At 55.2% G+C, this 25,152-nt stretch overlaps 2 protein-coding genes across 3 annotated transcripts in view; one reads left to right on the top strand and one right to left on the bottom strand.

Annotated features, from left to right (window-relative positions):
* Positions 1–9,464, bottom strand: part of NICOL1 (NELL2 interacting cell ontogeny regulator 1) — a 21,656-nt gene extending 12,192 nt beyond the window's left edge. The window contains exon 1 of one of the 2 annotated variants that reach the window (XM_070372888.1): positions 8,846–9,464. The gene's annotated coding sequence lies outside the window, so the exon portion shown is untranslated. Of the gene's footprint in view, positions 1–8,170; positions 8,284–8,845 lie in introns of those variants that run through there. The other variant, XM_070372889.1, reaches the window with a different exon arrangement.
* NELFA (negative elongation factor complex member A) lies at positions 8,347–25,152 on the top strand. Its single transcript, XM_070372885.1, has 11 exons — positions 8,347–8,646; positions 20,017–20,188; positions 21,271–21,432; positions 22,204–22,293; positions 22,887–23,017; positions 23,096–23,165; positions 23,298–23,386; positions 23,921–24,032; positions 24,182–24,462; positions 24,536–24,635; positions 24,788–25,152. The coding sequence occupies exons 1-11, from the start codon at positions 8,437–8,439 to the stop codon at positions 24,970–24,972; spliced, it is 1,602 nt and encodes a 533-aa protein (XP_070228986.1). The 5' UTR covers positions 8,347–8,436; the 3' UTR covers positions 24,973–25,152.

Raw genomic sequence — 25,152 nt, 5'->3', positions numbered from 1 at the left:
CGCGAGCCGCCACCACTCGCTCCAGTGAGTGAAGAACTAAGGACGTATGACAGCCAATCACAGGACGCTGGCCCAGAAGGCTGAGATGCCTGTGCAAGGAGTGATTTCAGGGAGCCCAGACGCCTGCACCTGCCGTGCACAGGTGGTGCCAGCGGTAAAGAACCCCTGCCCAGCGCTGAAAGCTGCCTCTTACCACATGTGAAACATGTGACCAGTTCAAGTTCGATGCATGAAGCAGGGCACTCAAAGCCAGTTCTCTGGGACAACCCAAGGGATGGGGTGGGGAGGGAGGTGGGAGGGGGCTTCAGGACTGGGGACACGTGCACCCGTGGGTGATTCATGTGGATGTATGGCAAAAACCAGCACAGTATTGTAAAGTAATTATCCTCCAGTTAAAAGAAAGAAAACTGCCGGCCAATGCAGGAGACATAAGAGACGTGGGTTTGATCCCTGGGGTAGGAAGGTCTTCTGGAGGAGTAAATGGCTACCCATTCCAATAATCTTGCCTGGAGAATTCCATAGACAGAGGAGCCTAACAGGCTACAGTCCATGGGATCGAAAAGAGTCAGACACAACTGAAGCGACTAAGCACATACCTAGCAAAGTGCTAAATACCTTAGCTTGAGATATCTGGCATTCCTTAACTACAATAATCCTTTGCTGTTCAGACTACCACCGCTAGTTATAAACTTCTTTCCGCCCCACCCACCTCCTCAGGACAGTTCTCCCAGGATCACTTGAGATGCTGTCTCCCAGGCTTAAAGTCCTAAAAATTCCCACCAAATAAAATGTAACTCTCAACTTCGGGGTTGTGGCTATTTTTGTTTAAGTTGACACCCGACCCTGTGCTCAATACCACGGGGACTGCAGGGACTGCGGGCCCCACTGGCTCCTTGGTGCCCCCGGGGTGTTCCGGTGGGCTCTCCTCCTGGCCAACCCTCACTGCTCTTAAGGGATGATCCTGACATTTTTATTCAAGCGGTTTCTACTTGACCTGTAACCTTTCTGGGCCGGTGCATTTCCTAGTCAGGGACCCAGGAGGACGGGAAGAAGGCCCAGGGAAACAGGAGTGGCCGGTTTGTTAAGTTTTGCTTAAGTTGGGGGAAAAAAAAAGTTGCTATATGGTCTGAATAAACCCTCTGGTAGTGAAAGGACAGATTGAATTAATTCAGCTCCCAAGAACAGGGCGACCTGGGTTCAATCCCTGGATGGGGAAGATCCGCTGGAGAAGTTCCCACTCCAGTATTCTTGGGCTCAACTGGTAAAGAATCTGCCTGCACTGCGGGAGACCTGGGTTTGATATCTGGGTTGGAAAGATCCCCTGGAGAAGGGAACTGCTCCCCACTCCAGTATTCTGGCCTGGAGAATTCCAAGGACTGTATAGTTTATGGGGTCGCGGAGAGTCGGCCACGCCTGAGCGACTTTCGCTTTCACGACCAGGGACGTCTGCTCCTTCCAGCCGCAAGTGCCCCCGGGTCACTGGGAGCCCGGTGGGGGTATCCCGGAGCCCCGAGCATCCGCAGCAGTTTCTGCCAGAGAGAGAGACCCGACCCAGAAGAGAGTCAGCCGCCCTTCACCCCCGGCCCCCGGCCCCCGGCCCCCGGCCCCCGGCCGGGGAGACTCCGCGGGGGTCTCGGCGCAGACCCGAGCATGCGCACTGCCTCGCCGAGATTGCTCCCGGAGCTCGGCTCACGGCTCACCGCCGACTTGGGCGCCGCGCCGCAAAGGCTCAGCAGTCCCGCGCGGACGAGGGCGCCAGCTGAGCTCAGACACTGGCACGTGTGTGCACGCCTGCGGCCTTCCCCGGGAAGTGAAGGGGCCACCCGGAGGCTCTCCCGGCCTCACTGAACTTTGTAGGCACAGAGAAAGGCGACAGAGGACAAGGTCCTTCCCTGTTGGCCTGTCTCTGGGACCCCTGCCCACAGGGTCTGCGGGACACAAGGGGGATCAGAGCTCTCCTCTTCTAAAATAGATCCCCGGGACTGGAGAGACTTCTAAATTATTAAACTTATAGAGAGCTCTCATCTTATTATTGTACCTTTTTTAATTGATATGCAAAAGCCCCCAAAGCTTCAAAACGCCCAAACAGCTTCATCTGAGGATGCTGAGAAGGGTAGTGAAAGGTAAGGGCTGTAAAAGTGCCTACGGCAAACAGAGCCCCTGACACTGACCTCACCTCTGCTCCCTCCACGCTCCCGTACTGATGCCCGTTCCAGTCTGCCGTCTGAATGGCCTTCCATCCCGAAGAAACCATTCAGTGGTCACCTTTAGAAATGGGACCACCTGAGGCTGGAGGCGAGCCTCTTCGCATCAAGGTTGGAACTGAGGGCCGTAGGTAAAGAATTTCTTAAAACCAGGTAGGATCAAGCTGGTTTTAGAAAAGGCAGAGGAACCAAAGATAAACTGCCAACATCCGCTGGATCATCGAAAAAGGAAGAGAGTTCCAGAAAAACATCTATTTCTGCTTTATTGACTATGCCAAAGCCTTTGACTGTGTGGATCACAATAAACTGTGGAAAATTCTGAAAGAGATGGGAATACCAGACCACCTGACCTGCCTCTTGAGAAACCTATATGCGGGTCAGGAAGCAACAGTTAGAACTGGACATGGAACAACAGACTGGTTCCAAATAGGAAAAGGAGTACGTCAAGGCTGTATATTGTCACCCTGCTTATTTAACTTATATGCAGAGTACATCATGAGAAACGCTGGGCTGGAAGAAGCACAAGCTGGAATCAAGATTACTGGGAAAAATATCAATAACCTCAGATATGCAGATGACACCACCCTTATGGCAGAAAGTGAAGACGAACTAAAAGCCTCTTGATGAAAGTGAAAGAGGAGAGTGAAAAAGTTGGCTTAAAGCTCAACATTCAGAAAACTAAGATCATGGCATCTGGTCCCATTACTTCGTGGAAAATAGATGGGGAAACAGTGTCAGACTTTATTTTTTGGGGCTCCAAAATCACTACAGATGGTGATTGCAGCCATGAAATTAAAAGACGCTCACTCCTTGGAAGGAAAGTTATGACCAACCTAGATAGCATAGTAAAAAGCAGAGACATTACTTTCCCAACAAAGGGCCGTCTAGTCAAGGCTATGGTTTTTCCTGTGGTCATGTATGGATGTGAGAGGTGGACTGTGAAGAAAGCTGAGCGCCAAAGAATTGATGCTTTTGAACTGTGGTGTTGGAGAAGACTCTTGAGAGTCCCTTGGACTTCAAGGAGATCCAACCAGTCAATCCTAAAGGAGATCAGTCCTGGGTGTTCTTTGGAAGGAATGATGCTGAAGCTGAAACTGCAGTACTTTGGCCACCTCATGTGAAGAGTTGACTCATTGGAAAAGACCCTGATGCTGGGAGGGATTGGGGGCAGGAGGAGAAGGGGATGACAGAGGATGAGATGGCTGGATGGCATCACTGACTCGATGAACGTGAGTTTGGATAAACTCCAGGAGATGGTGATGGACAGGGTGGCCTGGCGTGCTGTGATTCATGGGGTCGCAAAGAGTCAGACACAACTGAGCGACTGAACTGAACTGAGGATCCTCTCAGGTTTTTTTTAAAGTAGATTACCAAGATCAAAAGCCACTGGTAGGACTGAACTAAACATAGCTGATATTCAGAGCCTGGGAGGGTTTTTTTTTGCCTTCTCCACTAAGCTAGATGAGGGAAAGTGAAACATTCTAAGGCCCCTTGGACACCAAGATAAAAACAGTCCATCCTAAAGGAAATCAGCCCTCAATAATCATTGGAAAGACTGATGCCTAAGCTGAAGCTCCAATACTTTGACCAGCTGACATGAGGAGCCAGCTTATTGGGAAAAAAATGATGCTGCGGGACTGCAGGCAGAAGGGGGTGGCAGAGGATTAGATGGTCGCATGGCGTCACTGACTCCATGGACAGAAGTTAAGGGGGGGCAGAGGATCAGATGGTCGCATGGCGTCACTGACTCAGTGGACAGAGGATTAGATGGTCGCATGGCGTCACTGACTCAGTGGACAGAGGATTAGATGGTCGCATGGCATCACTGACTCAGTGGACAGAAGTTTGAGCAAACTCAGGGAGACGGTGAAGGACAGGGAAGCCTGGCGTGCTGCAGTCCATGGGGTTGCAAGGAGTCGGACACAACTGAGGGACTAAACAATAAAACGTTCCAGCAGGTGGACGGGTATGTCAGCAGGGCAAATGACACCAAAGTGCTGACATACCCGTCCACCTGCTGGAACGCTTTATTGTTTAGTCGCTCAGTTGTGTCCGACTCCTTGCCACCACCCCATTCTTTGATGAATTAAAAGAGCTGTCCTTATTTCACAAATCTAGTCTTTATAGGACTGAGATGAGGCTCCAGAAAAACTCAAAGCCCATCAATCTTTTTACCGCTCCTCAGACTTCCCTTACTTAGCTTGAGACTTAAATATATATTATATATTAATATTGTGGCCTTCAGGAAACAGAAGTTACTCCTAGAAGTTGCCTTGTTCCTCCTCTGCTTCTAAGATGTAAATGGCCCACCTGGTCTTCTCCAGAAACACTTATCTAGACCACCTTTTGAAATTGCAAATTTCAGGAAAGTAACTCTTCTCAAAAGAGAGAAACAAAAGTGGGATAGGTGACTTGAAACTTGACTTGTCAAGGAGAAGACAAGTCTTGTGTCTTTTCCATAAGTATCAGTGAAAAGACTTTCGCCATCTAAACAGGTGACCTTTATTTGTTCTATGGGGCAGAAACCCAATTTGAATCCAACTTCTTTTCTTTTTTTAGCCACACCATGAGGCTTGCAGGATCTCAGCTCCCAGACCAGGGACTGAACCCAGGCCACAGCAGGGAGAGCCTGGAATCCTAACCACTAGGCCGCCAGGGAAACCAACCTCTTTTGCAACCGATGGGTTTTGCGTTACTGTACCTGATTCACGGATGAAATTTGGGGATGCGAAGTGACGCCGAAACTCAGTCTCTGTGAGCCAGCACTGAACTGAATCTTGGAGACAAGAGTTTTAGGTGAAGCAGGAAAGTTTTATTGCTTTGCCGAGCAGAGAGGGCCACTACCGGCTAATGCCCTGAAAGCTATGACGGGTTGGGGAGGGGGGTGCACGTCATGAGGCAACCTGTAGTCAAGGGGACACAGGAAGGTTGTGTGTCCAGGAGCCCACAGGGCCCTGCTTGGTTTCAGAAGTACAGGATTTCTGTGGTATGAACCCACGTGTGTGTGTGCACTGCAGGCATGCGGTCCTGCCAAAATTAATTGGTAAAAGAGCTCTAATTGGCTAACACTCAAATGAACTTCAGGATCACATGATCCAGGATTTATTTCTGTTCTTGGCTGCCCTGGGTCTTTGTTGCTGCATGTGGGTTTTCTCCAGTTGCGGTCACTGTGGTGCGCAGGCTTCTCACCACACTGCTGGTGGTTTAGTCGCTCAGTCGTGTCCAGCTCTTTGTGACCCTATGAACTGTTGCCCACCAGCCTCCTCTGTCCATGGGATTCTTCAGGCAAGAACACTGGAGTGGGTTGCCATTTCCTTTCCAAGGGATCTACCCGACCCAGGAATTGAACTTGAGTCTTCTGCCTTTCGGGCAGATTCTTTACCCACTGAGTTTCTCATCACACGAAGTTTCTCCTGTTGTGAAGCGCAGGCTCTAGGGCGTGCATGGGCTCAGCAGTCGCAGCACACCGGCTTAGTTGCCCTGCGGCCTGTGGAATCTTCCCAAACCAGGGCTTAAACCCATGTTCCCCCCGTTAGCTGGCAGATTCTTAACCACTGGGATCACTAGGGAAGTCCCTGGGATTAATTTTTAATGAATGAAAACAAACTTGGTTTAATTACTGTATCTCTAGACTTATCGACATTAATATTTTCATTGTACTTAGGTTTCAGTTCAGTTCAGTCCCTCAGTCGTGTCCGACTCTTTGCGACCCCATGAACTGCAGTATGCCAGGCTTCCCTGTCCATCACCAACTCCTGGAGTTCACCCAAATTCATGTCCATCGAGTTGATGATACCATCCAGCCATCTCATCCTCTGTTGTCCCCTTCTTCTCCTGCCCCCAATCCCTCCCAGCATTAGAGTCTTCTCCAATGAGTCAACTCTTTGCATGAGGTAGCCAAGTACTGGAGTTTCAGCTTTAGCATCATTCCTTCCAAAGAACACCCAGGACCAATCTCCTTTAGAATGGACTGGTTGGATCTCCTTGTAGTCCAAGGGACTCTCAAGAGTCTTCTCCAACACCACAGTTCAAAAGCATCAATTCTTTGGTGCTCAGCTTTCTTCACAGTCCAACTCTCACATCCATACATGACCACTGGAAAAACCATAGCCTTGACTAGACGGCCCTTTGTTGGCAAAGTGATGTCTCTGCTTTTTACTATGCTATCTAGGTTGGTCATACCTTTCCTGCCAAGGAGTAAGTATCTTTAATTTCATGGCTGGAGTCACCATCTGTAGTGATTTTGGAGCCCCCAAAAATAAAGTCAGCCACTGTTTCCCCATCTAATTCCCATGAAATGATGGGACCAGATGCCATGATCTTAGTTTTCTGAATGTTGAGCTTTAAGCCAACTTTTTCACTCTCCTCTTTCACTTTCATCAAGAGGCTCTTTAGTTCTTCACTTTCTGCCATAAGGACTTAGGTAGGTTTACCAGAAGTCAAATTTTAAAATATGATAATTCCTGTTACAAAATTTGTCAGCAACAAAGATAACTTGAGATGATAAAACTCAAATAGGGCAGGACCCATACAAACTTTTCTTCTGGTGCACAGAGGCAGAGTCAAAGCTTGTAAGTAAATGTCAATGAAGTAAGAGCTTTTAGATGAACTCTTTAGGAGTAATCACCTTCCCTTGTGGCTCAGCTGGTAAAGAATCCGCCTGCAAGGCGGGAGACCTGGGTTCCATCCCTGGGTTGGGAAGATCCCCTGGAGAAAGGAAAGGCTACCCACTCTAGTATTCTGGCCTGGAGAATTCCATATAGTTCGTGAGGTTGCAAAGAGTCGGACACGACCCAGCGACTTTCACACACACACACACACACTTTACGAGTAATTATGTTTTAGGACTGCCTACTTGAAATGGTTTCTCCAGATTTTTGGTAACTTGAAACAGCGCAAATAAGTTAAGATGCTGGTGTGGACTGGAAAAAAAAAGTACAACTTGAAAGTTATGTTTTATTTGGTAGACAAAACTGAGGACTTAAGTCCAGGACACAGCATCTCAGCTAACCCTGAGACTGCTCTCAAGAGATAAGGGAGGAGCCAGGATACACAGGAAGTTTTGTAACAGAGGCTAGGTAGTTGGAACATCTGGTGACTCGGCAGCAGTCCGCCCGCAATGCAGGCGAGCCCGAGGTCAGCTGGCCCTGATGGGAAGGGCGTGACTGACCCGCTGACCTCTCCACAGCCCGGGCTCCCTGACCCTCTGCCCCCAGGGGTCTGGGTGAAGGGCAAAGCTGGAGCCTGTGGCCCAGAGGGGAGAGTTGGGGCGCTTGGGCCACAGGCCGTCTTTCCGGCGGGGCGGGGCAGACGGAAGGCAAGTCTGCGCGGTGAGGAGCTCTCTCGTACAGCAGCGCCCTCCCTCCCCGGGCCGTGGGCTGGAGCCCCAGATCCGCCCAGCCCGAGGTCCGGCCCGAGGCTGGCTGGAGCCTAAGGGCGCTAAGAACCGCCCCCCTCAGCACCCACCAAGCAGGGCCGACTCCCTTTCAGATGGGGCTCCCACCGCCTGGAAGGGCACTTAAGCTCGGGCCCCGGGGGTGCTCCCTGAGACTGGCCAGGAGCCCGCAGGCCGGCCGTGTGGCGCGCAGGACCCTCCGCAGCGCGCCCCCTCCCCCGAGGCCGCCAAGGCGAAGGCTCGGACAGGACAAGCTCCCCCCGTGTCCGCAGCAGCTGGGGCAGCGCCAGGCCCGCAGCGGGGGGCGCGCGCGGACGCGCTGGACGGGCGCGGGCTGGACCCTAGCCGCTCCGGCTTGCCGAAGACTCCCGACCAACACAGCCTGCGGGACCCGGGTCGCGGCCGCCCTCGGGCGCCCGTCCCGCGGGGAGGGGGCCGGTTCGCGCGGCCGCGCCCGCCGGCCACTCCACACCCTGGCCTAGCGGCGCCGACGCCAGGCCGCCGTGCCCACGCCCCCATGACGTCATCTTCCGCGACCCAGGAGGCCCGGCCGCAGGCGCCGCCATGTTACCTTACGGCCGCCGCCGAGAGGACCTCGCGCCGCCACGAAGCTACTCACTGAGGCCGGTGACGTCACCGCAGAGCGTTGGGCGGGCGCCGCCATGTTTCCGTACGGACGCCGGCATGAGGACCTCGCGCCTCGCCGAGGCCCCGCCCTCCGGTGACGTCACCACGGCGCGCCGGGCGGGCGCCGCCATGTTGGGGGTCCTCGCCGCGGGCGCGTAGGTGTCCTCATAAGATGCCGGCTCGGCGGCGCTCGGCTTTTTCCCCCCCAAGATGGCGTCCATGCGGGAGAGCGACACGGGCCTGTGGCTGCACAACAAGCTGGGGGCCACGGACGAGCTGTGGGCGCCGCCCAGCATCGCGTCCCTGCTCACGGCCGCGGTCATCGACAACATCCGCCTCTGCTTCCACGGCCTCTCGTCGGCCGTGAAGCTCAAGCTGCTGCTCGGGACGCTGCACCTCCCGCGCCGCACGGTGGACGAGGTGAGGCGGGCGGCGGTGCGGACGCGAGACCCCGGCGCTCGCGGCCCCCCTCGCGCGCAGCCGCCTCTCCCCTCCGCTCGCGCCCCTCGTACCCTCTGCCGCCCGGGCCGCGCCCCCTCCTCGGCCCTCCCCGCGCTGGAGGGGCTCGGGCGCCGGCCTCCGTCCCTCAGCTTCTGGGGTCTCCGCCCGGTTGGGTCACCTGGCCCTCCGGGGTCTTGCCACGCGCTCGCGTTTTTCGCTTCGTTCTCCTCAGTGGGTCTGTCCTTTTTTTTTTTTTCTCCTCCTTAACGGTACATTATGTCACTTTTTGCGCAAAATACGGAGTTTTTCAAAACGGTGAGCACTGTCCTCGTTCACACGCCCTCCGGCTCCCGTCTCAGCGCCTCTGCCGCTCCCGTAGTTCGCGGTGGTTTCCTGCCCCGTCGTGTACGGGACGTCTGCCGCGTCCCGTCAGTTCAGTCGCTCAGGCGTGTCCGACTCTTTGCGACCCCATGGACTGCAGCACCCCAGGCCTCCCCGTGCACCACCAGTTTACTCAGACTCGTAGGTGATGCCATCCAGCCGTCTCAAACTCTGTCGTCCCCTCTCCTCCTGCCCCCAATCCCTCCCGGCATCAGGGTCTTTTCCAGTGAGTCAGATCTTCGCGTTAGGTGGCCACAGTATCGGAGCCTCAGCATCCACCGTGCACAGGAGCGCACATTGGTCGGTTGACCGAGCCACACGGCAACCCGCCTGTCCCCCTCACGCTGCTTAAGGAGCAGAAGAAGGCTGCGTCCGGAGCCCCCTGCCCCTCCGCGCGCTGCCTTGGGAGGGGACCGCTTCCCCGCCCCGCTTTGCGACGTGTCGGTTGGCTGTGCCTTTTCCAGCCGTCCAGTTGGGTTTCCCCTGCTTTGAGCTGGACGTCACGGTGTGGAGTCGGGTGTTTTGAGTGAGGGGTGTGGGTGTGTCTGTCTGCTTCCGCGGTTTAGTTCTCACCGCCGGATCGCGTTCCGTCCCCTTAGTGCGCGTGTGCTTGAGCACCTTTTCCCGCATGTGGGTTCAGTGTTCTTTTTTGTGACTTGTCTGTCCAAACGTTGTTTTCCCCATTGTGGTTTTTTCATTGTCTTGTAGGAGCTTTTAAAAGTTTGTTTGTGTGTGGGTGCAGCAGGTAGCTGGTAGGGTCTTAGTTCCGTTCCTCCTGCAGTGCAGGCTTGGAGTCCTAACCACACCCACAGGGAGTTCCCACTTTGTAGGAGTTTTTTTAAAACATAAAATTTGAATATTAATCTTTTTTCCCACTAATTTATGTTACAAGTGTCTCCCAGTTGTGTCTTGACCTAGCTTTCTTCGCGGAGTCTTTGGATCCTAGAAGCTCTTAGCTGTAACTAGGCAGCTGTGCTTCTCTTAGGATATGCTTGTGGGGGGCTCCCTGGTGTCTGGTTTTGCCTTTCACTTCTGCAAAGCATTTCTTTGGTGCAGAGCCCTCCAGGAACCTGGCCTAGGGTGCGTGGAAGTTTGCACCACCACCCCACCCTCCACCAACCTATTTATTAACCACACTTGTCCTGAGTTCACAGCCAAACTTTAAGAAAAAGCGATTTTGGGCTTAGGCCATTTTGCCATCTAAGCCTGGCCACAAAGTTTGCCCTTGAGCAGGTCTTAGTAATTAATGATCTTAAGGGAAGTGAGAGAAGGCAGGAGCAAAGGAAAAGCAGTCAAGGGACTGTTGTTCAGTCACGCAGTTGTGTCCGACTCTTTCCGACCCATGGACTGCAGCACGCCAGGCCTCCCTGTCCCTCACCATCTTCCAGAGCTTGCTCAAACTCATGACCATGGAGTCTGTGGTGCCATCCAACCATCATCCTCTGTCATCCCCTTCTCCCGCCTTCAGTCCTTCCCAACATCAGGGTCTTTTCCAGTGAGTCAGTTCTTCACATCAGGTGGCCAAAGTATTGGAGTTTCAGCTTCATCATCAGTCCTTCCAATGAATATTCAGGACTGATCTCCTTTAGGATGGACTAATTTGATCTCCTTGCTGTCCAAGGGACTCTCGAGAGTCTGGTCCAGCACCGCAGTTTAAAAGCATCAATCCTTTGGTGCTCAGCTTTCTTTATGCTCCAGCTCTCACATCCATGCATGACCACTGGGAAAACCATAGCCTTGACTGTATGGACCTTTGTCAGCAAAGTGATGTCTCTGCAGTCAAGAAAACGTAGTTGCCATAAAACAAGAGTCCTAGTTCTTCCTCAAGGGATATTCATAACAATCTGATACCTGTCTTTGAGTTCTGCAAGAACTAAGGCCCCCACCCAGGTAGAGGATGCAGTGATAGTCTTGACCCCTGGGACTCAGTCAACTAAGCCCTTTCATGAATATGCAGGTAACCTCGCTTAGGGTAGCTTTCTCCTCACTTGCTGCAAGTAATGAATCCCTCCTCTCCCACCTTTTAGCTTGGTTGTGTCTCTTGGCTCAGTGCCAACCAGGAAGTGACCCGGTTTTGTTAGCAGTTATGGGAAGGGTGAACGTGAACGAATGAAGGTTTTTATTGTCTGTTGACATGTTGGTTGCCACATTTACAAAGTAGCATTAACTTTGTAATTAACTGGCTTCCCTGAGGTAAGCCCGGCTTGGTCATTGTATGTGTAGGGCTGTGCCATCCTCATGGCTTCCCAGGCAGTGCGGTGGTGAAGAACCTGCCTCCAGTACAGGACACACTAGAGGTGTGGGTTTGATGCCTGGGTCGGGAAGACCCCCTGGAGAAGGAAATGGCAACCCACTCCAGTGTTTTTGCCGGAGAACCCCGTGGGCAGAGGAGCCTGGCGGCTGCAGTGCACAGGGCTGCAGAGAGTCGGACGTGACTGAGCGCAGCGCAGCGCAGTGCTTGTGGCCCTGACGCTTTGTGTAGGAATTTTGTGTCAGTGTTCATGGGTGAGATTAACCTCCAGTTTTACTCGCCTGGGCGGTCTTCGTTAGATACTGGTATTGAATTTCTTTTTTTTTTTTTTGGGGGGGGTCTTTGGAACCTCGTCGTCTGATTTCTTGTACTTCTCTCAGTGTGTGGATTTATTTGTCGACGTGTCTGAACTTCCAATTTTGTGGAGACTGCCAGGCCAGGGACCCCCCATGTCTTGTTTTCTGAATTTCTTTATAAATGCGGTGGTGATACGGCTTCTGTTTTCCTCTCTTTTAGAAATTTTGTTTAATAGTGGAATTATTTCTTCCTAAATGTTTGGTAGAACTTAAGTAATAAGCCAGCTAGGGGGCTGGATTTTCCCTGTGGGAAGATATTTGAGTATTGATGTTTGGTTTGATGTTCTTCTTAACTTTTCTGGATGCTGTATGTTTTCTAGTGGTTTGGCAGTTTGTGTTAAAACTGCGGCCTTGTTAGCATACAGTGGACGACAGCCCTTTTCATCTTGGAATGTTAGAAGCACGCGCACTGAGGTTTCCTCCCCTGGGTTCCCCCGGGGTTCATCTCAGCAGATGTTTGTCAGCCTCAGGAGACTTTGCCAAGTACCACCTTTTGACTTTGTTCATTGTTCTGTTATCTGTTCATTTTCTGTTCGCTAATCTTGGTTATTTCTTTTTTTTTAAGGTTTGTTTACTGATGCATTTTATTTTTTGGCTGTGGTGGGTCTTGTTGCTGCGCTCGGGCTTTTTCTGGCTGCGTGGAGAGGCGGCTCCTCTCCAGTGTGGCGGAGAGGAGTGTGGCCCACAGGTTCAGTCATCCCTCGGCGTGAGGGCTCTTCCCGGACCAGGGATCAAGCTGGTGCCGCTGCGTTGCAAGGTGGGCTCTTAACCACTGACCCCAGAGGAGCCCATGTTCACTAATTCTTGTCCTTTGATTATTTCCTTCCTTTACTTGGTGTTTATGTTGCTCCTTTTCTGGTCTCTTAGTGTAGACACTGACCTCATTTCTCAGCCACTTTCCTTTTCTAAAATGCCCGTGTTAGGTCGGGTTTTCCTCTCTTACGTCTTTGGCTGTGCCCACAACTGTTGATGGTGTCATCATCACCAAGGCACACTATCTTGTAACTTCTACGATGATTTCCTCACTGATCTCTTTGTAATTTAAAATGTTTTTAATTTTTGTACATTAGAGGGAGAGAGGTTTTACTTATGTTTTTACTAGTAATTTCTAGCTGGGATGAGTGCTTGTCAGAGAATATAGTCTGTGTTATTTCAGTCATTTGAAATGTAAGATTTGCTTAATGGCAAAATATATGGTCAGTTTTCATAAGCATGGCGAGTGAGTTTGAGAGGCATTTTTTTCATCTAGTTTTGCGACCCATTGCCCAGTATGTATTCAGTAGGTCAGATTTGTTTACTTGTCCGTATCAGTGGGTATGCTTCTCTCTGTTGTCTCCTATGATTATACACCTGCCCGGTTTTATCGGCCTCTGCTTTCTGCGCTGTGACGCGCTGAGCGCCGTGCCTGTTGCCTTGTGAGTGGGCCGCAGGTCCCTGGGTGAAGGCCTCTGTGGCCGGCAATGCTGTGTCTGTGTTTTGGTCCAGCATTGACAGAAGTGTACCAGCTTTCTTTGTTGGTTCCTCTGTGGTTTACTCTTGGATTTTGCCTGTCATTAGAAGAAATTGTAATGAAAAATTTACTTAGCTGGACTGAAAGAACTAGGCCTTTCTGGATAATTTACTTTTCTGAAAGGCATTTTCATTTATATACTTAGTGTTAAACTTTTTATTCCAAAACATCCTAATTTACTCGGCTGTCTCAGTTACTTCTCTTCAGTTATGTCAGGGTCTGATACCTTCGGGGATAGCTTTCTGCTACTTTTTTATGTGGGACCATAGATGAAGGGACACCAGATAGCTGGGCTGTGTGTGCTCCACCCTGATGGCAGAAAGGGAAGAGACACTGAAGAGCGTCTTGATGAACGTGGAAGAGGAAACTGAAAAGGCTGGCTTAAAACTCGGCATTCAAAAAGCCAAGATCATGGCATCTGACCCCATCTCTTCCTGACAGATAGGTGGGGAGACACTGGGAACAATGACAGATTGTACTTTCCTGGCCTCCAACATCACTGTGGACTATGATTACAGTTATGAAATTAAAAGACACTTGCTCCTTGGAAGGAAAGCTATGACAAACCTAGACAGCGTATTAAAAAGAAAAGACATCACTTTGCCAACAAAGGTCCCTCTAGTCAAGGCTATGGCTTTTCCAGTGGTCATGTATGGATGTGAGAGTTGGACTATAAAGAAAGCTGAGCGCAGAAGAATTGATGCTTTTGAACTGTGGTGTTGGAGAAGACTCTTGAGAGTCCCTTGGACTGCAAGGAGATCCAACCAGTCCATCCTAAAGGAGATCAGTCCTGGGTGTTCACTGGAAGGATTGATGCTGAAGCTCCAACACTTTGGCCACCTGGTGTGAAGAGCCGATTCACTGGAAAAGACTGATGCTAGGAAAGACTGAAAGAGAAGGAAGAAGCGGGCGGCAGAGATGAGATGGTTCAGTAGCATCACTGCCTCAGTGGACATGGGTTTGAGCAAACTCTGGGACATGGTGAGGGACAGGGAGGCCTGGTGTGCTGCAGTCCTTGAGTTTGCCAAGAGTCAGACATGACTGAGGCCCTGAACAGCAGCACGTGTCCCACGCTGGGTCAGGGTTCTCCAGAGAAACGGCCGACAGGACGCCCGTGTGCGCCGTGTGTGCACTCTGTGCACACGCTCAGCTGTGTCCGACTCCCTGCGGCCCCACCGACTACAGCCCGCCAGGCTCCTCTGTCCGTGGGATTCTCCAGCAAGAATCCTGGAGTGGGTTGCCATGCCCCACTCCAGGGGATCTTCCCAACCCAGAGATTGAACCCTGAGTTTCCTGCATCTCTTGCATTGCAGGCAGATTCTTTACCATGGATCCATCAGGGAAGCCTTATGTGTACCTATATATGCCATGTAGAGGGGGAGAGAGAAAGAGGTCCTGGCTTTATTAAAAGGAGTTGGCTTATGACAGCCTCCTGAAAAGGCCCAGGATCTGCAGCCAGCAAGTTTGAGAACAGTCTGAAAAACCAGCAGGCCAGAGAAGGGCCAATATCTCAGTAAAGTCCCAGGGTTGGGAAAGATCAGTCTCAGCTTAGTACTCAGGCTGGAGGAGTTCGATCTACTAGCCTGTCTGCTCTGTTCAGGTCTTCAGTTGATTGAATGAGGGGCAGCCACGCTGGGGAGGGCGGTCCCCCTCACTCCCTGCAATTCCTGGGTTGATCTGATACAGGCACACCCTCAGACACATCCAGAACAGCTTTGGATCCCTTGGCCCAGGCATGTGAGCGTAAACATTATACGCGGCATCTGCTCCAGCTTGTGTTTCTTAATGAAATCTTCAAACCAGTCCACGTGTTTTGTGATGTATCTGTTTCTCTTTAAAGCTAAGTAAACCAAATAGGAAAAGGAGTACGTCAAGGCTATATATTGTCACCCTGCTTATTTAACTTATACGCAGAGTACATCATGAGAAACACTGGGCTGGAAGAAGCACAAGCTGGAATCAAAATTGCTGGGAGAAATATCAGTAACCTCAGATATGCAGATGACACCACCCTTATGGCAGAAAGTGAAGAAGAACTAAAAAGCCTCTTGATGAAAGTGAAAGAGGAGAGAGAAAAAGTTGGCTTAAAGCTCAACATTCAGAAAACTAAGATCATGGCATCTGGTCCCATCACTTCGTGGGAAATAGATGGTGAAACAGTGGGAACAGTGTCAGACTTTATTTTTGGGGCTCCAAAATCACTGCAGATGGTGACTGCGGCCATGAAATTAAAAGACGCTTACTCCTTGGAAGGAAAGTTATGACAAACCTAGATAGCATATTGAAAAGCAGACATTACTTTGCCAACAAAGGTTCGTCTAGTCAAGGCTGTGGTTTTTCCTGTGGTCATGTATGGATGTGAGAGTTGGACTGTGAAGAAGGCTGAGCGCCGAAGAATTGATGCTTTTGAACTGTGGTGTTGGAGGAGACTCTTGAGAGTCCCTTGGACTGCAAGGAGATCCAACCAGTCCATCCTAAAGGAGACCAGTCCTGGGATTTCTTTGGAAGGACTGATGCTGAAGCTGAAACTCCAATACTTCAGCCACCTCACGCGAAGAGTTGACTCATTGGAAAAGACCCTGATGCTGGGAGGGATTGGAGGCAGGAGGAGAAGGGGACACAGAGGATGAGATGGCTGGATGGCATCGCTTACTTGATGGACATGAGTTTGGGTGAACTCTGGGAGTTGGTGATGGACAGGGTGGCCTGGCGTGCTGCGATTCATGGGGTCATGAAGAGTCAAACATGACTGAGTGACTGAACTGAACCGAAACAAGAGTTCTTAACTGATGCCAGGGAGGTAGAAAAGGTAGTCTGACGACCCGGTATTTTAGGTTTATTCATTGAGGTGGGTACGGAAGTGATTTAGGGCCCCTTCCTCTAAGAATTTTGAAATTGGTTCAGGAAGTCAGAAAGACATCAGGAGGCAGTGTCCATAGGTGTCTGGCTAACTGCCAAGTGTCAAAAAGCATAAATACTGACTTCATGATGTTTTAGCTGAATTTGAAAGGGCTTTGAGGAAACGAGATGCTTCTGCTAATAAAACCAGGGATGGCTCTTGTCTGAGACCTTATTGCCACCATAGGAGGTTTGAGGGATGGTTTTAGGGATGACTGAGATAATGCTTTAAATCGTAAAGTTATCCCGCTTGCAAGACTTCCGTGGGATCCCTGTAATCCCCGCTGTGCGTCGCCTTCCAGCCCAGGTGGCAACAGACCGCGACCCAGGGCTCCTTAGTTACCATGCACACCTGGCTGCAGCCACAGAGGCCGAGAGGCGCCCCCCGGCTCAGGGCCCCCCGGCTGTGCACCCGAGCCCGCCTCTGGAAAGCTGCGGGTGGGAGGCACCGCCTGGTGTGCCTTTGCGGGCCTCTGGCCGCGTGTGCCGCCTTCTCGGGTGTCTGCTTTGTTCGTTACCCTTAGTAACGCTTGCCTGTGTTTCTGCCGTCCTGTTGTGGGTCTGCGGGGGCTCTTTGTGCATTTTGACGTTAAACGCTGCTGGGTTTGAACGCTACAAATCTGCCATCTTGCTACCGCCTGCTATATGTTCCATTTGCTCATCACTTAGGTACCCAAATTAAAAGACACTCCTTGGAAGGAAAGTTATGACCAACCTAGATAGCATATTGAAAAGCAGAGACATTACTTTGCCAACAAAGGTCCGTCTAGTCAAGGCTATGGTTTTTCCTGTGGTCGTGTATGGATGTGAGAGTTGGACTGTGAAGAAAGCTGAGCACTGAAGAATTGATGCTCTGGCGAGGGCCTTGGGCCTGTGCTCCTGGGGCCGCAGCGGCCCCTGCCCCGCCCTCCCCCATGGGGAACTGTCTGCTTCTGCATTTATTTTACACTTCTTTTATTTGAATGAGGCCGAGTATCCTTTGCAATTTTAAATCATTTTTCTAATGGTAAAGTTTTAAAAATTGGCATGTAGAATCAGTCTCCTTGTTTGTTCTTTATGTATAGTAGAGACGTCTATACAATATAACAAGTGTGTGTGTGTTTAATTGCCTGTGATAGGAATTACAAATTTTTTTTTCCACTCAGTGTGACATTTCTCTTGATTTCATTTATGGGATTGGATTTTTTTGTGTAATGTTTCATAGAAAAAATACTTAAGTGGTAAACTTCAAGCTTTTGTCTTTTATGGCTCCTCAGTTTAGAATCGTAACTCCAGAGGACTTGCTCTCACCAGTCACACAAAAGAGAGACTTCTGTGGTCCTTCCAGGGCCTTTACGTCTCATTTCTCAAATTGAAATGCGATTCGTTTGAAGTTTATCTGGGAATACAGTGAGAGGTGAAGGCCGTGTCTAACCCACGTGGCATTTATAACTGTGGCACCTGGCAGGACTGATCTTTCTTGTGTTAGCTTCTTTTACAACTTCTTACTTGTATTGCTTTTCTCACAGGAAGTTAGAATCAGACTGTAGTTTTGTGAAGGAAATATTCCTGCAGCTTGAGTGGGGTCCCCCGGACTTAGAGGTTACTGAAGGACAGCGCCCATCCATACGGTACTGGGGGCACCACGCACTTCGTCTCTGTCGTCCATTCCGGCTCTGGGGGCTCCTGGCCATTGGAGGGCATCCTTAGACATTGCGTGATGCCTTAAGTCTGTTTCTTGGTATGGTCTTCTTATTGCTTTTGTTACCTCCTGTTGTCTTGCCGTGTCTAAACTCATTTCTCTGCTTTATCTCCTCATTTCGTAGAGTTTAAAAGTTCTTGGCACTGTAAGTGGTCAGAGACGCCGTGTGCTCGGTGGGGGTGTACCCCGTGGACACTGGTGTTTTCCGCCCTTTGCTCTTCCCGTGTGACTCTGGCTGCCCCTCTCCTGGTTCCTCCCTGACTGTGACTCCACTGGACTGAAGCAGGCGCTTGCGAGTGTGGCTCTTCCAGGAGCTCCGTGTCGGGGGGCCGGGCCGAGGACCGTCCTTGCCCCTGCCGGCTTCCTCTCCACAGAGCCCAGCTCTGTCGGCCCAGAACTGACACCTGGGCACATGACGCCCAGCCAGGTCGGGGACACGCCGCCTCCAGGCGGGATCCCAGGTGTGCTGCCAGCTTTGGGGACGGCTGCGGCCCCCTGTTCTTTGCTCATAGTTTTTCAGACTGAGATACTCAGGTTAGATTCACTCTTGAAACGCATAGACCAGTGCTTTGAGTGCCTCACCGCGCTCTCTGAGGCCAGAACATTTGTGTAGCCCGGAGGAGGCGACCCCAAGCCCCTCAGTCTGCCCTGCCACCTGCAGCCCTGGGACCGCCGTCCGCCTCCCGCGCCTACGGGGTAACCTGTCCTGGTGTGTGACCTGCGCAGAACCGCGCGGCGTGTGCGCTCAAGTCTGGCTGCTTTCACAGAGCTTTCGTGGTTCGCCCATGTTACCGTGTGTGTCCTTCAGCTGCCAGACCAGAGTTCCCTTGTGCGGATGAAGCTTTCATCAGATGATGGCCTTGGAGTCGCTGCTGCTCTGGGGGTGTTATGAATACAGCTGTCTGCCTGCAAATTTGGGAGGACGGGTGTCTCCAGTCTCTGGGTCTGTGCCCCAGCATGGAGCTGCTGGCCCTCATGCTCCGCGGGGGCTGTCTTTTTCTTTAATTTTGGTTGTGCCTTGTGGCCTGTGGGATCTCGGTTCCCTGGGCAGGGGCTGAACCCGGCCCTCCACAGTGAGAGCGTGGCCTCCTCGCGGAAGGCCTCCAAGGGGCCCTGTGTCGGTCTTCTTGAGGAGCGGCCACGTGGTTCTCCAAACGCTGCGCCATGTGCCTGGCCCACTGCCCCGGCCCCTTCTTGTGATCCTGGGCCCGGGTGCGGGGCGGCCACCCTGCCATCTGCCTGCCTGGGTTTCACGGTCCTGACGGTGCCCAGGGCCCAGCCTGCCTGTGGAGCCCCTGGTGAGCCAGGGGTGTGAGTCGGGGTGTTCTTGTTGTGCATTTTATATAGATTTAGTTTGTCACAGACACGTTCTTACCGTCTAACTCATTCTAGTAAGTGACAGATAAGTGTTTTTCGTTTCATAGCTTTTGTTTTTAACGGAGGAAAGAGTGAAGCTCAGCTAAATCAAAGGGGGAGGGTAGCAGACGCCGTAACAGCCCCACCACCAGCGTTAAATGAAAAAAGGACGCTTACCATTTAGTCACACGGCGAGAGAACACGTTTCCGGGTATTTCAGGGTGCAGCCCTTGAGAGCTGGGTCAGCTGGCCCTCGACCCTGCCCGCGGCCAGCAGGAGGGACCGGTGTCCGGCACCAAGGCTGGGCCTCGTGCCCTGAGCCCCGGACGCCGGCAGACAGTCAGGCGTGCTGGACGGGGGCTGGGCCCAGGTGGGAGGGCCCCCTGTTCCCGAGGGCCGTGCCAGGGGGTTCGGTCTGCGGGGTGGGGCCAGGGGGCCGGGCGAGTCCGGCTCTGTCTGGGCCCCAAGCTGCAGGGAGTGGGGACACTCAGCCGCTGGCTGCCTGGGGAGGTGGCTGGGGCCTCAGCAGACGCGGCCACAGCCCAGGCCCAGGCCCCTGTCACCGGGGCCTCGGGAGGGCAGCCTCCCCAGGTGCTGCTCCATCCCAGGAGCCCAGTTGTGGCCTCGGCCCGGGCCTCCTGGCAGCCCTTGCCCGCTCCCTGCCCGCCAGGACCGCGCTCCACCACCTACCCTGGCCAGCTCCCTCAACTGCTGCCCAGTCTGCCAGCTCCTGTTCCGTCTGCCGCGCTGGGAGGCCCCCTTGAGGCTGGCCCCTCAGCGCCCCCAGGAGCCCTGCAGGTCTGACGCGGGCCCACGTGTGAGAAGGCGAGGCGCTCAGAGGCCCAGCTCGGCGCCTGCCCTCAGACCCTCGCGGGCAGCACGGGGTGGGCCCAGACGCGCCTGTGCTGTCTCGCAGATGAAGGGCGCACTCACGGAGATCATCCAGCTCGCCAGCCTGGACTCGGACCCCTGGGTGCTCATGGTGGCTGACATCCTGAAGTCCTTTCCTGACTCCGGGGCCCTTAACCTGGACCTGGAAGAGCAGAACCCCAACGTCCAAGACATCTTAGGGGAGCTCAGAGAGAAGGGTAGGGCGGGCGTGTGGTCTGCGGGGGAGGGGGGCCTGCCCTGACAGCGCTCCTGAGGTGATTGTCGGTCTCCCCCTCCCCGGCTCGGGCGCCGTGTGACCTGTCCTCACCCCGCACAGCCCTCCCCTCAGCTCCGGGCAGGCTGTACCCCGGAGCCTGGGTGCTCCCTGGCACCGGCTGGCCGCTTCTGAGTGTGTGCTGAGAACACCTGCGACGCATCTGTTTAGAACACGAACTCCAAACCACTTAGGCACTGTTTGCAAATGGACAGGAGAACACACGGAGGCGGGAGGCCTGTTCCTCCCCGAACCCCTCTAGTTTGGAGAACGAGCACCGCAGCCCTGGAAAGGCGGGCCCGTGCCCCGGGGCTGCTGCAGGGTCGGCGGCCTGGGCGTCCGGGGTGGCTGCCCGCCCCTGCTTCCAGCCCTGAGGTGGCCGCTCCCGCTCTGAGCCTTGCGCTTGCTCAGTGGCCGCCCCAGAGCACCGGAGCCCACACCCGGGTGTCTGTGTCCTGGGGCCCAGCTCGTCCAGGCTCCCGGCAGCTCCAGGCCCTCCCGGGTGTGCTCTCCGGTGGGAGGGGCCCGCTCTGTCTGCAGCCCTGGGGAGATTCGGAGTGCTCCCCGGGACCGGGAGCGTGGGGCCGTCTGCTTTCTGCTTTCCCCGGGCCTTGCTCTTGAGCTCTCGCCCCCAGCTTACACGCGGGCCAGGACACGGCCTGGGTGCTGCTCCCGGGACCAGGGGCCAGCGGGGCCCAGGGGCGTCCCCCAACAGGGTGGGCGGGGGAGACCCGGGACGGCCGCGGGCGCCCTCTGCTTGCTCTGGGCGTGAGGACGCCAGCTGTGCTGGGCCAGGGGCTCTGGCCTTCAAGCCGCTCCCAGGGGATTCTGGGGCCTTTGGGCCCAGGTCAGTGGCCCTGACTGCTGGGTGAGGGCAGGCGTGCGGTCAGCGGGTACTTGTTCTCTGTTTTGAGTTCAAAGCAGAAGCTCCACGAACATAAATAGGAAACTGCGCCTCTACATTGGCTGTGGAAATGGGGCCTGCGTGCGGAGGTGCGCCTCCTGACACGCCGGCTCTCCGAGCAGTGAACGAGTGTGAGGCGTCCGCCATGCTCCCACTGGAGTGCCAGTACCTGAACAAAAACGCCCTGACGACACTCGCGGGCCCCCTCACCCCCCCGGTGAAGCACTTTCAGCTGAAACGGAAGCCGAAGAGCGCCACGCTGAGGGCCGAGCTGCTGCAGAAGTGTGAGTGCCGGGCCTCTGTCGGCCGGGGCTGGGGGCGCCCGGGACGCTGGGGCCGGGGCTGCCCTGCGCAGCCAGGCCTGGGAGGTCCTGCAGGCTTCGGGAGACTGGCTTGCTGGCACACGATGCCTTTTGTCCCACGTTAGTAGTTTTTGTTCTGAGGTTCCTTCAGGTTTTACGGTTCCTAATTGTCTTTTAAAGACAGTGTTCTACATAGCTTTTTCTATTAGAAATTCATTGATTCTGGGCTAAACTGCATGTTCTAAAAATCTCCGTAGAAACTTGCTAGTTTTCAGGTGAAAGTATTTATAATCTTTGTTCCAAAAACGATGTCTGAACCAGCTGAATCACACAGGTGATGAGACAGTTACTCCCTTAACTGTTCTGGAGTTGCAAATGGCCTGAATTTGACTATAAAGATGTTTGGTCATTTTCTTAAACGTTTCCCTAAGTAGCAGCTATAAAATGTACGTAGAAGGTGCTTGTTGGAAAAGAGGCTAGGATATTGATTCTTTTGACCGATAGCAGATTTTAAGTGGTTCTGGTATTGGTGTCGCTAAGTGTGTAAGTGGCCTGTTTTCAAAGAATCAGATAAAGCGCCGCCACCGTGGCTCCCCTGGGCAGCACCCGGGGTCCGCAGTGGTCTGCAGCCTCGTGGAGCTGGGGCCTCGACCCCGCTCCCCAACCAGGGAGGAGCCCCCGCTGTCTGCTCCCCTGTGAGCCCACGGTCAGAGGCGCCGCCCTGGGAGCGCTGACACAGCCCTTGTCTTCTAGCCACCGAGACAGCCCAGCAGCTCAAGAGGAGCGCGGGCGTGCCCTTCCACGCCAAAGGCCGGGGGCTGCTCCGCAAGATGGACACCACGAGTAAGGCCGCCACCCGGGGCGGGGGGTCTGGGAAGGCGCGGCCGTCTGCAGCCGACAGGGTCCTGCCGTGTGGACTGGGGGGCTCTTCCGCCCTGCCAAGGAGGGACCTGGCTGGCCCGGGACGGCCCGGCTTCTCCGTGCGAAGTTCCAACGGCCCCCCGGCCTCCCTCGGGGCTGGAGCTCCCCTTGCGCTGTCTGCCTGGCCCGGCGGGGGGCTAGTCCATAGGCGGGGGTCGGAGAGGGCAGTAGCCTGCTGCAGGGGGCCCGCCCCGCGGCCCCGTCCTCCTCTCCAGCCCGGGCGGGCCTGACCTCCACAGGGGCTTGGGGGCTCCCCGCTGCGCCTGCTGAGGACCCGCGAGCCGCGGTGTGGGTGCTGGGCCGGACCCAGTGGCGGGAAGGCACCGTCCCTCCTGCGTCAGGGACCCCGCGGGGGGTGGGGGCGGTGCTGGTGCAGCTGGGACGGCCCCGCCCTGGGGTCTGCGCGCCCCTGCCCTCACAGATACCCTAGGACCCTGGGGGCATGGAGGAGGGTTCGGGGACTCGTCAGGCAGCGCCTGAAGCTCCTGACAGCCGCCCTCCTCCCCCCGCCCCAGCTCCACTCAAAGGCATCCCGAAGCAGGCGCCCTTCAGGAGCCCCACCGCCCCCAGCGTCTTCAGCCCCGCCGGGAACCGCACGCCCATTCCGCCGTCCAGGACGCCCCTGCGGAAGGAGAGGGGTGTGAAGGTGGGCACAGGCCCCGCGCGGCTCCGGGCTGGCCTGGTGCGCCTTCGCCAAGGCTGAGGGGCTTCTGTCTGTCTGCAGCTCCTGGACATCTCCGAGCTGGATGTGGTTGGCGCCGGCCGGGAGGCCAAGAGGCGCAGGAGGGCCCTGGGTGCGTACTCGGCCGCCTGTGCCCACGGGCGGCCTCATCTCCCGAGACCGGCCCGGCTGCCCCTCGAGGCAGCCGTGTCTTTGGGGGTCCGTCGCCCAGGCTGGGGGTGCTGAGGCCGTGCTCTGCCCGCAGACACAGAGGCGGTGGAGAAGCCCGCCAAGGAGGAGACGGTCGTGGAGAATGCCACCCCCGACTACGCGGCCGGCCTGGTGTCCACGCAGGTAGGGCTGCGGGCCCTGGGTGGCGGAGCGGGTCCTCTGTCTTAGCGATAGCCGCTGGGGCGTGTCCACGGGGACACACGCAGGAGAATGGGGGCCTAGGGGGCCCTGGTGTGGACACGGGCCCAGAGTGGGGGGCTCCTCGGCGTCCCCTCAGTCCCGCGGCACGGCCAGTTAGCCTCACAGGAGGGCGTCCCTGCGCCGAGGCCCCCCTGCTGTGGGGGCCGCACAGGCGGGTACCCGGTGTCGCCTTGTCCATCGGTCTCCTCCGGGGAGCGTTGCAGAGCTGTGTGTTCTCACGGTCTTGAAAGGACTGGGTTTTCCTTTTATCACATGCTTGTGGTAAGAAAAGCATCGTTGGATTCTTTCCTCAAAGATGGCTCGGTTGGGGGCGGGGGGCGGGGGGGGGTTGTTCCTGACCAGACGGGACGGCCCGGCCAGGCCCCCAGCCCACGGGGAGGCTCCAGGCTGGGGGTCAGGCCCTGAGGGGTCAGGGCCCAGGGCTCCTCTGGGAGGAACGTGGCCTCTGTCTTCCAGAAACTCGGGTCTCTGAATAGTGAGCCCGCGCTGCCCTCCACGAGCTACCTGCCAGCGACGCCCAGCGTGGTCCCGGCCTCGTCCTACGTCCCCAGCTCTGAGACGCCGCCAGGTGAGCGGCCCGCCGCCCTTCCCCGGGACCTGCGGCTCGCTTTGGGGGCAGGGGGCTGGGCCGTGGACCAGAGCGCGTCCACTTCTCGTTCAGGGGCTGGACGCAGAGTGGGGGATCTCGGGCCTCAGCAGGCTCCGCTCTGCTCGCAGCCCCATCTTCGCGGGACGCCAGCCTGCAGGCCAGCCGCCCCCCCGAGGAGCCCGGCGCGCCGAGTCCGGCGCTCCCGGCGCAGTTTAAGCAGCGCGCGCCCCTGTACAACAGCGGGCCCAGCCCCGCGGCGCCCCCACCCGCCGCGCCCCCCTCGCCCCTGACGCCCACCACGCCCCCAGCCGCCGCCCCTGCGGCCCAGACGCCTCCGGTGGCCATGGTGGCCCCCCAGGCCCAGCAGCCCCCCGCCCAGCAGCAGCCCAAGAAGAACCTGTCGCTCACGGTAGGTTGGGGGGCTGGGGTGCTGACGGCGCCCGGGGAGGGGGGACCCAGTGCCCACACCAGCCTCCACGCAGAGGGAGCAGATGTTCGCGGCGCAGGAGATGTTCAAGACGGCCAACAAGGTCACGCGGCCAGAGAAGGCGCTCATCCTGGGCTTCATGGCGGGCTCCCGAGGTGGGTCGGGGTGGGGGGGGGGGGCCAGGCCCTGCGGTGGTTGGGGGGCGGGCCCGGCGGGTGGGGGCGGGGCCCGGGTCCTGTGAGGGTGGGGGCGGGGCCGGCCCTGTGGCCCCGGGTCCCCGCCCAGCGGCCCCCGCCCGCCCCCACAGAGAACCCGTGCCAGGAGCAGGGCGACGTGATCCAGATCAAGCTGAGCGAGCACACGGAGGACCTGCCCAAGTCGGACGGCCAGGGCAGCACCACCATGCTGGTGGACACGGTCTTCGAGATGAACTACGCCACCGGCCAGTGGACGCGCTTCAAGAAGTACAAGCCCATGGCCAACGTGTCCTAGGGCCGCCGGGCGCGTCCCCGCCCACTTACGCTTTAGATCCGGTTTCTCTGGGGCGTCCTGGACTTGTTTTCTAAATTTTAATATGGGTCCTTTTTGTGTGATTTAAGACACTTTTGGATTCAGTATTACATTTTTGAATGTTAAACTTAGCCAAAAAAAAGTTGTAACTTCTTAATCTTG

Source organism: Bos mutus, chromosome 6, assembly GCF_027580195.1.
Source record: "Bos mutus isolate GX-2022 chromosome 6, NWIPB_WYAK_1.1, whole genome shotgun sequence".
NCBI classification, from domain to species: domain Eukaryota; kingdom Metazoa; phylum Chordata; class Mammalia; order Artiodactyla; family Bovidae; genus Bos; species Bos mutus.
This window is presented reverse-complemented; position numbering and strand designations above follow the sequence as displayed.

Coding starts and splice junctions, on each gene's coding strand:
- NELFA (XM_070372885.1), top strand. CDS start 8,437: ATGGCGTCCATGCGGGAGAGCGACACGGGCCTGTGGCTGCACAACAAG. Junction 23,166..23,297: donor GAGGCGCAGGAGGGCCCTGG/GTGCGTACTCGG, acceptor CTCTGCCCGCAG/ACACAGAGGCGGTGGAGAAG. Junction 24,636..24,787: donor CTTCATGGCGGGCTCCCGAG/GTGGGTCGGGGT, acceptor CCGCCCCCACAG/AGAACCCGTGCCAGGAGCAG.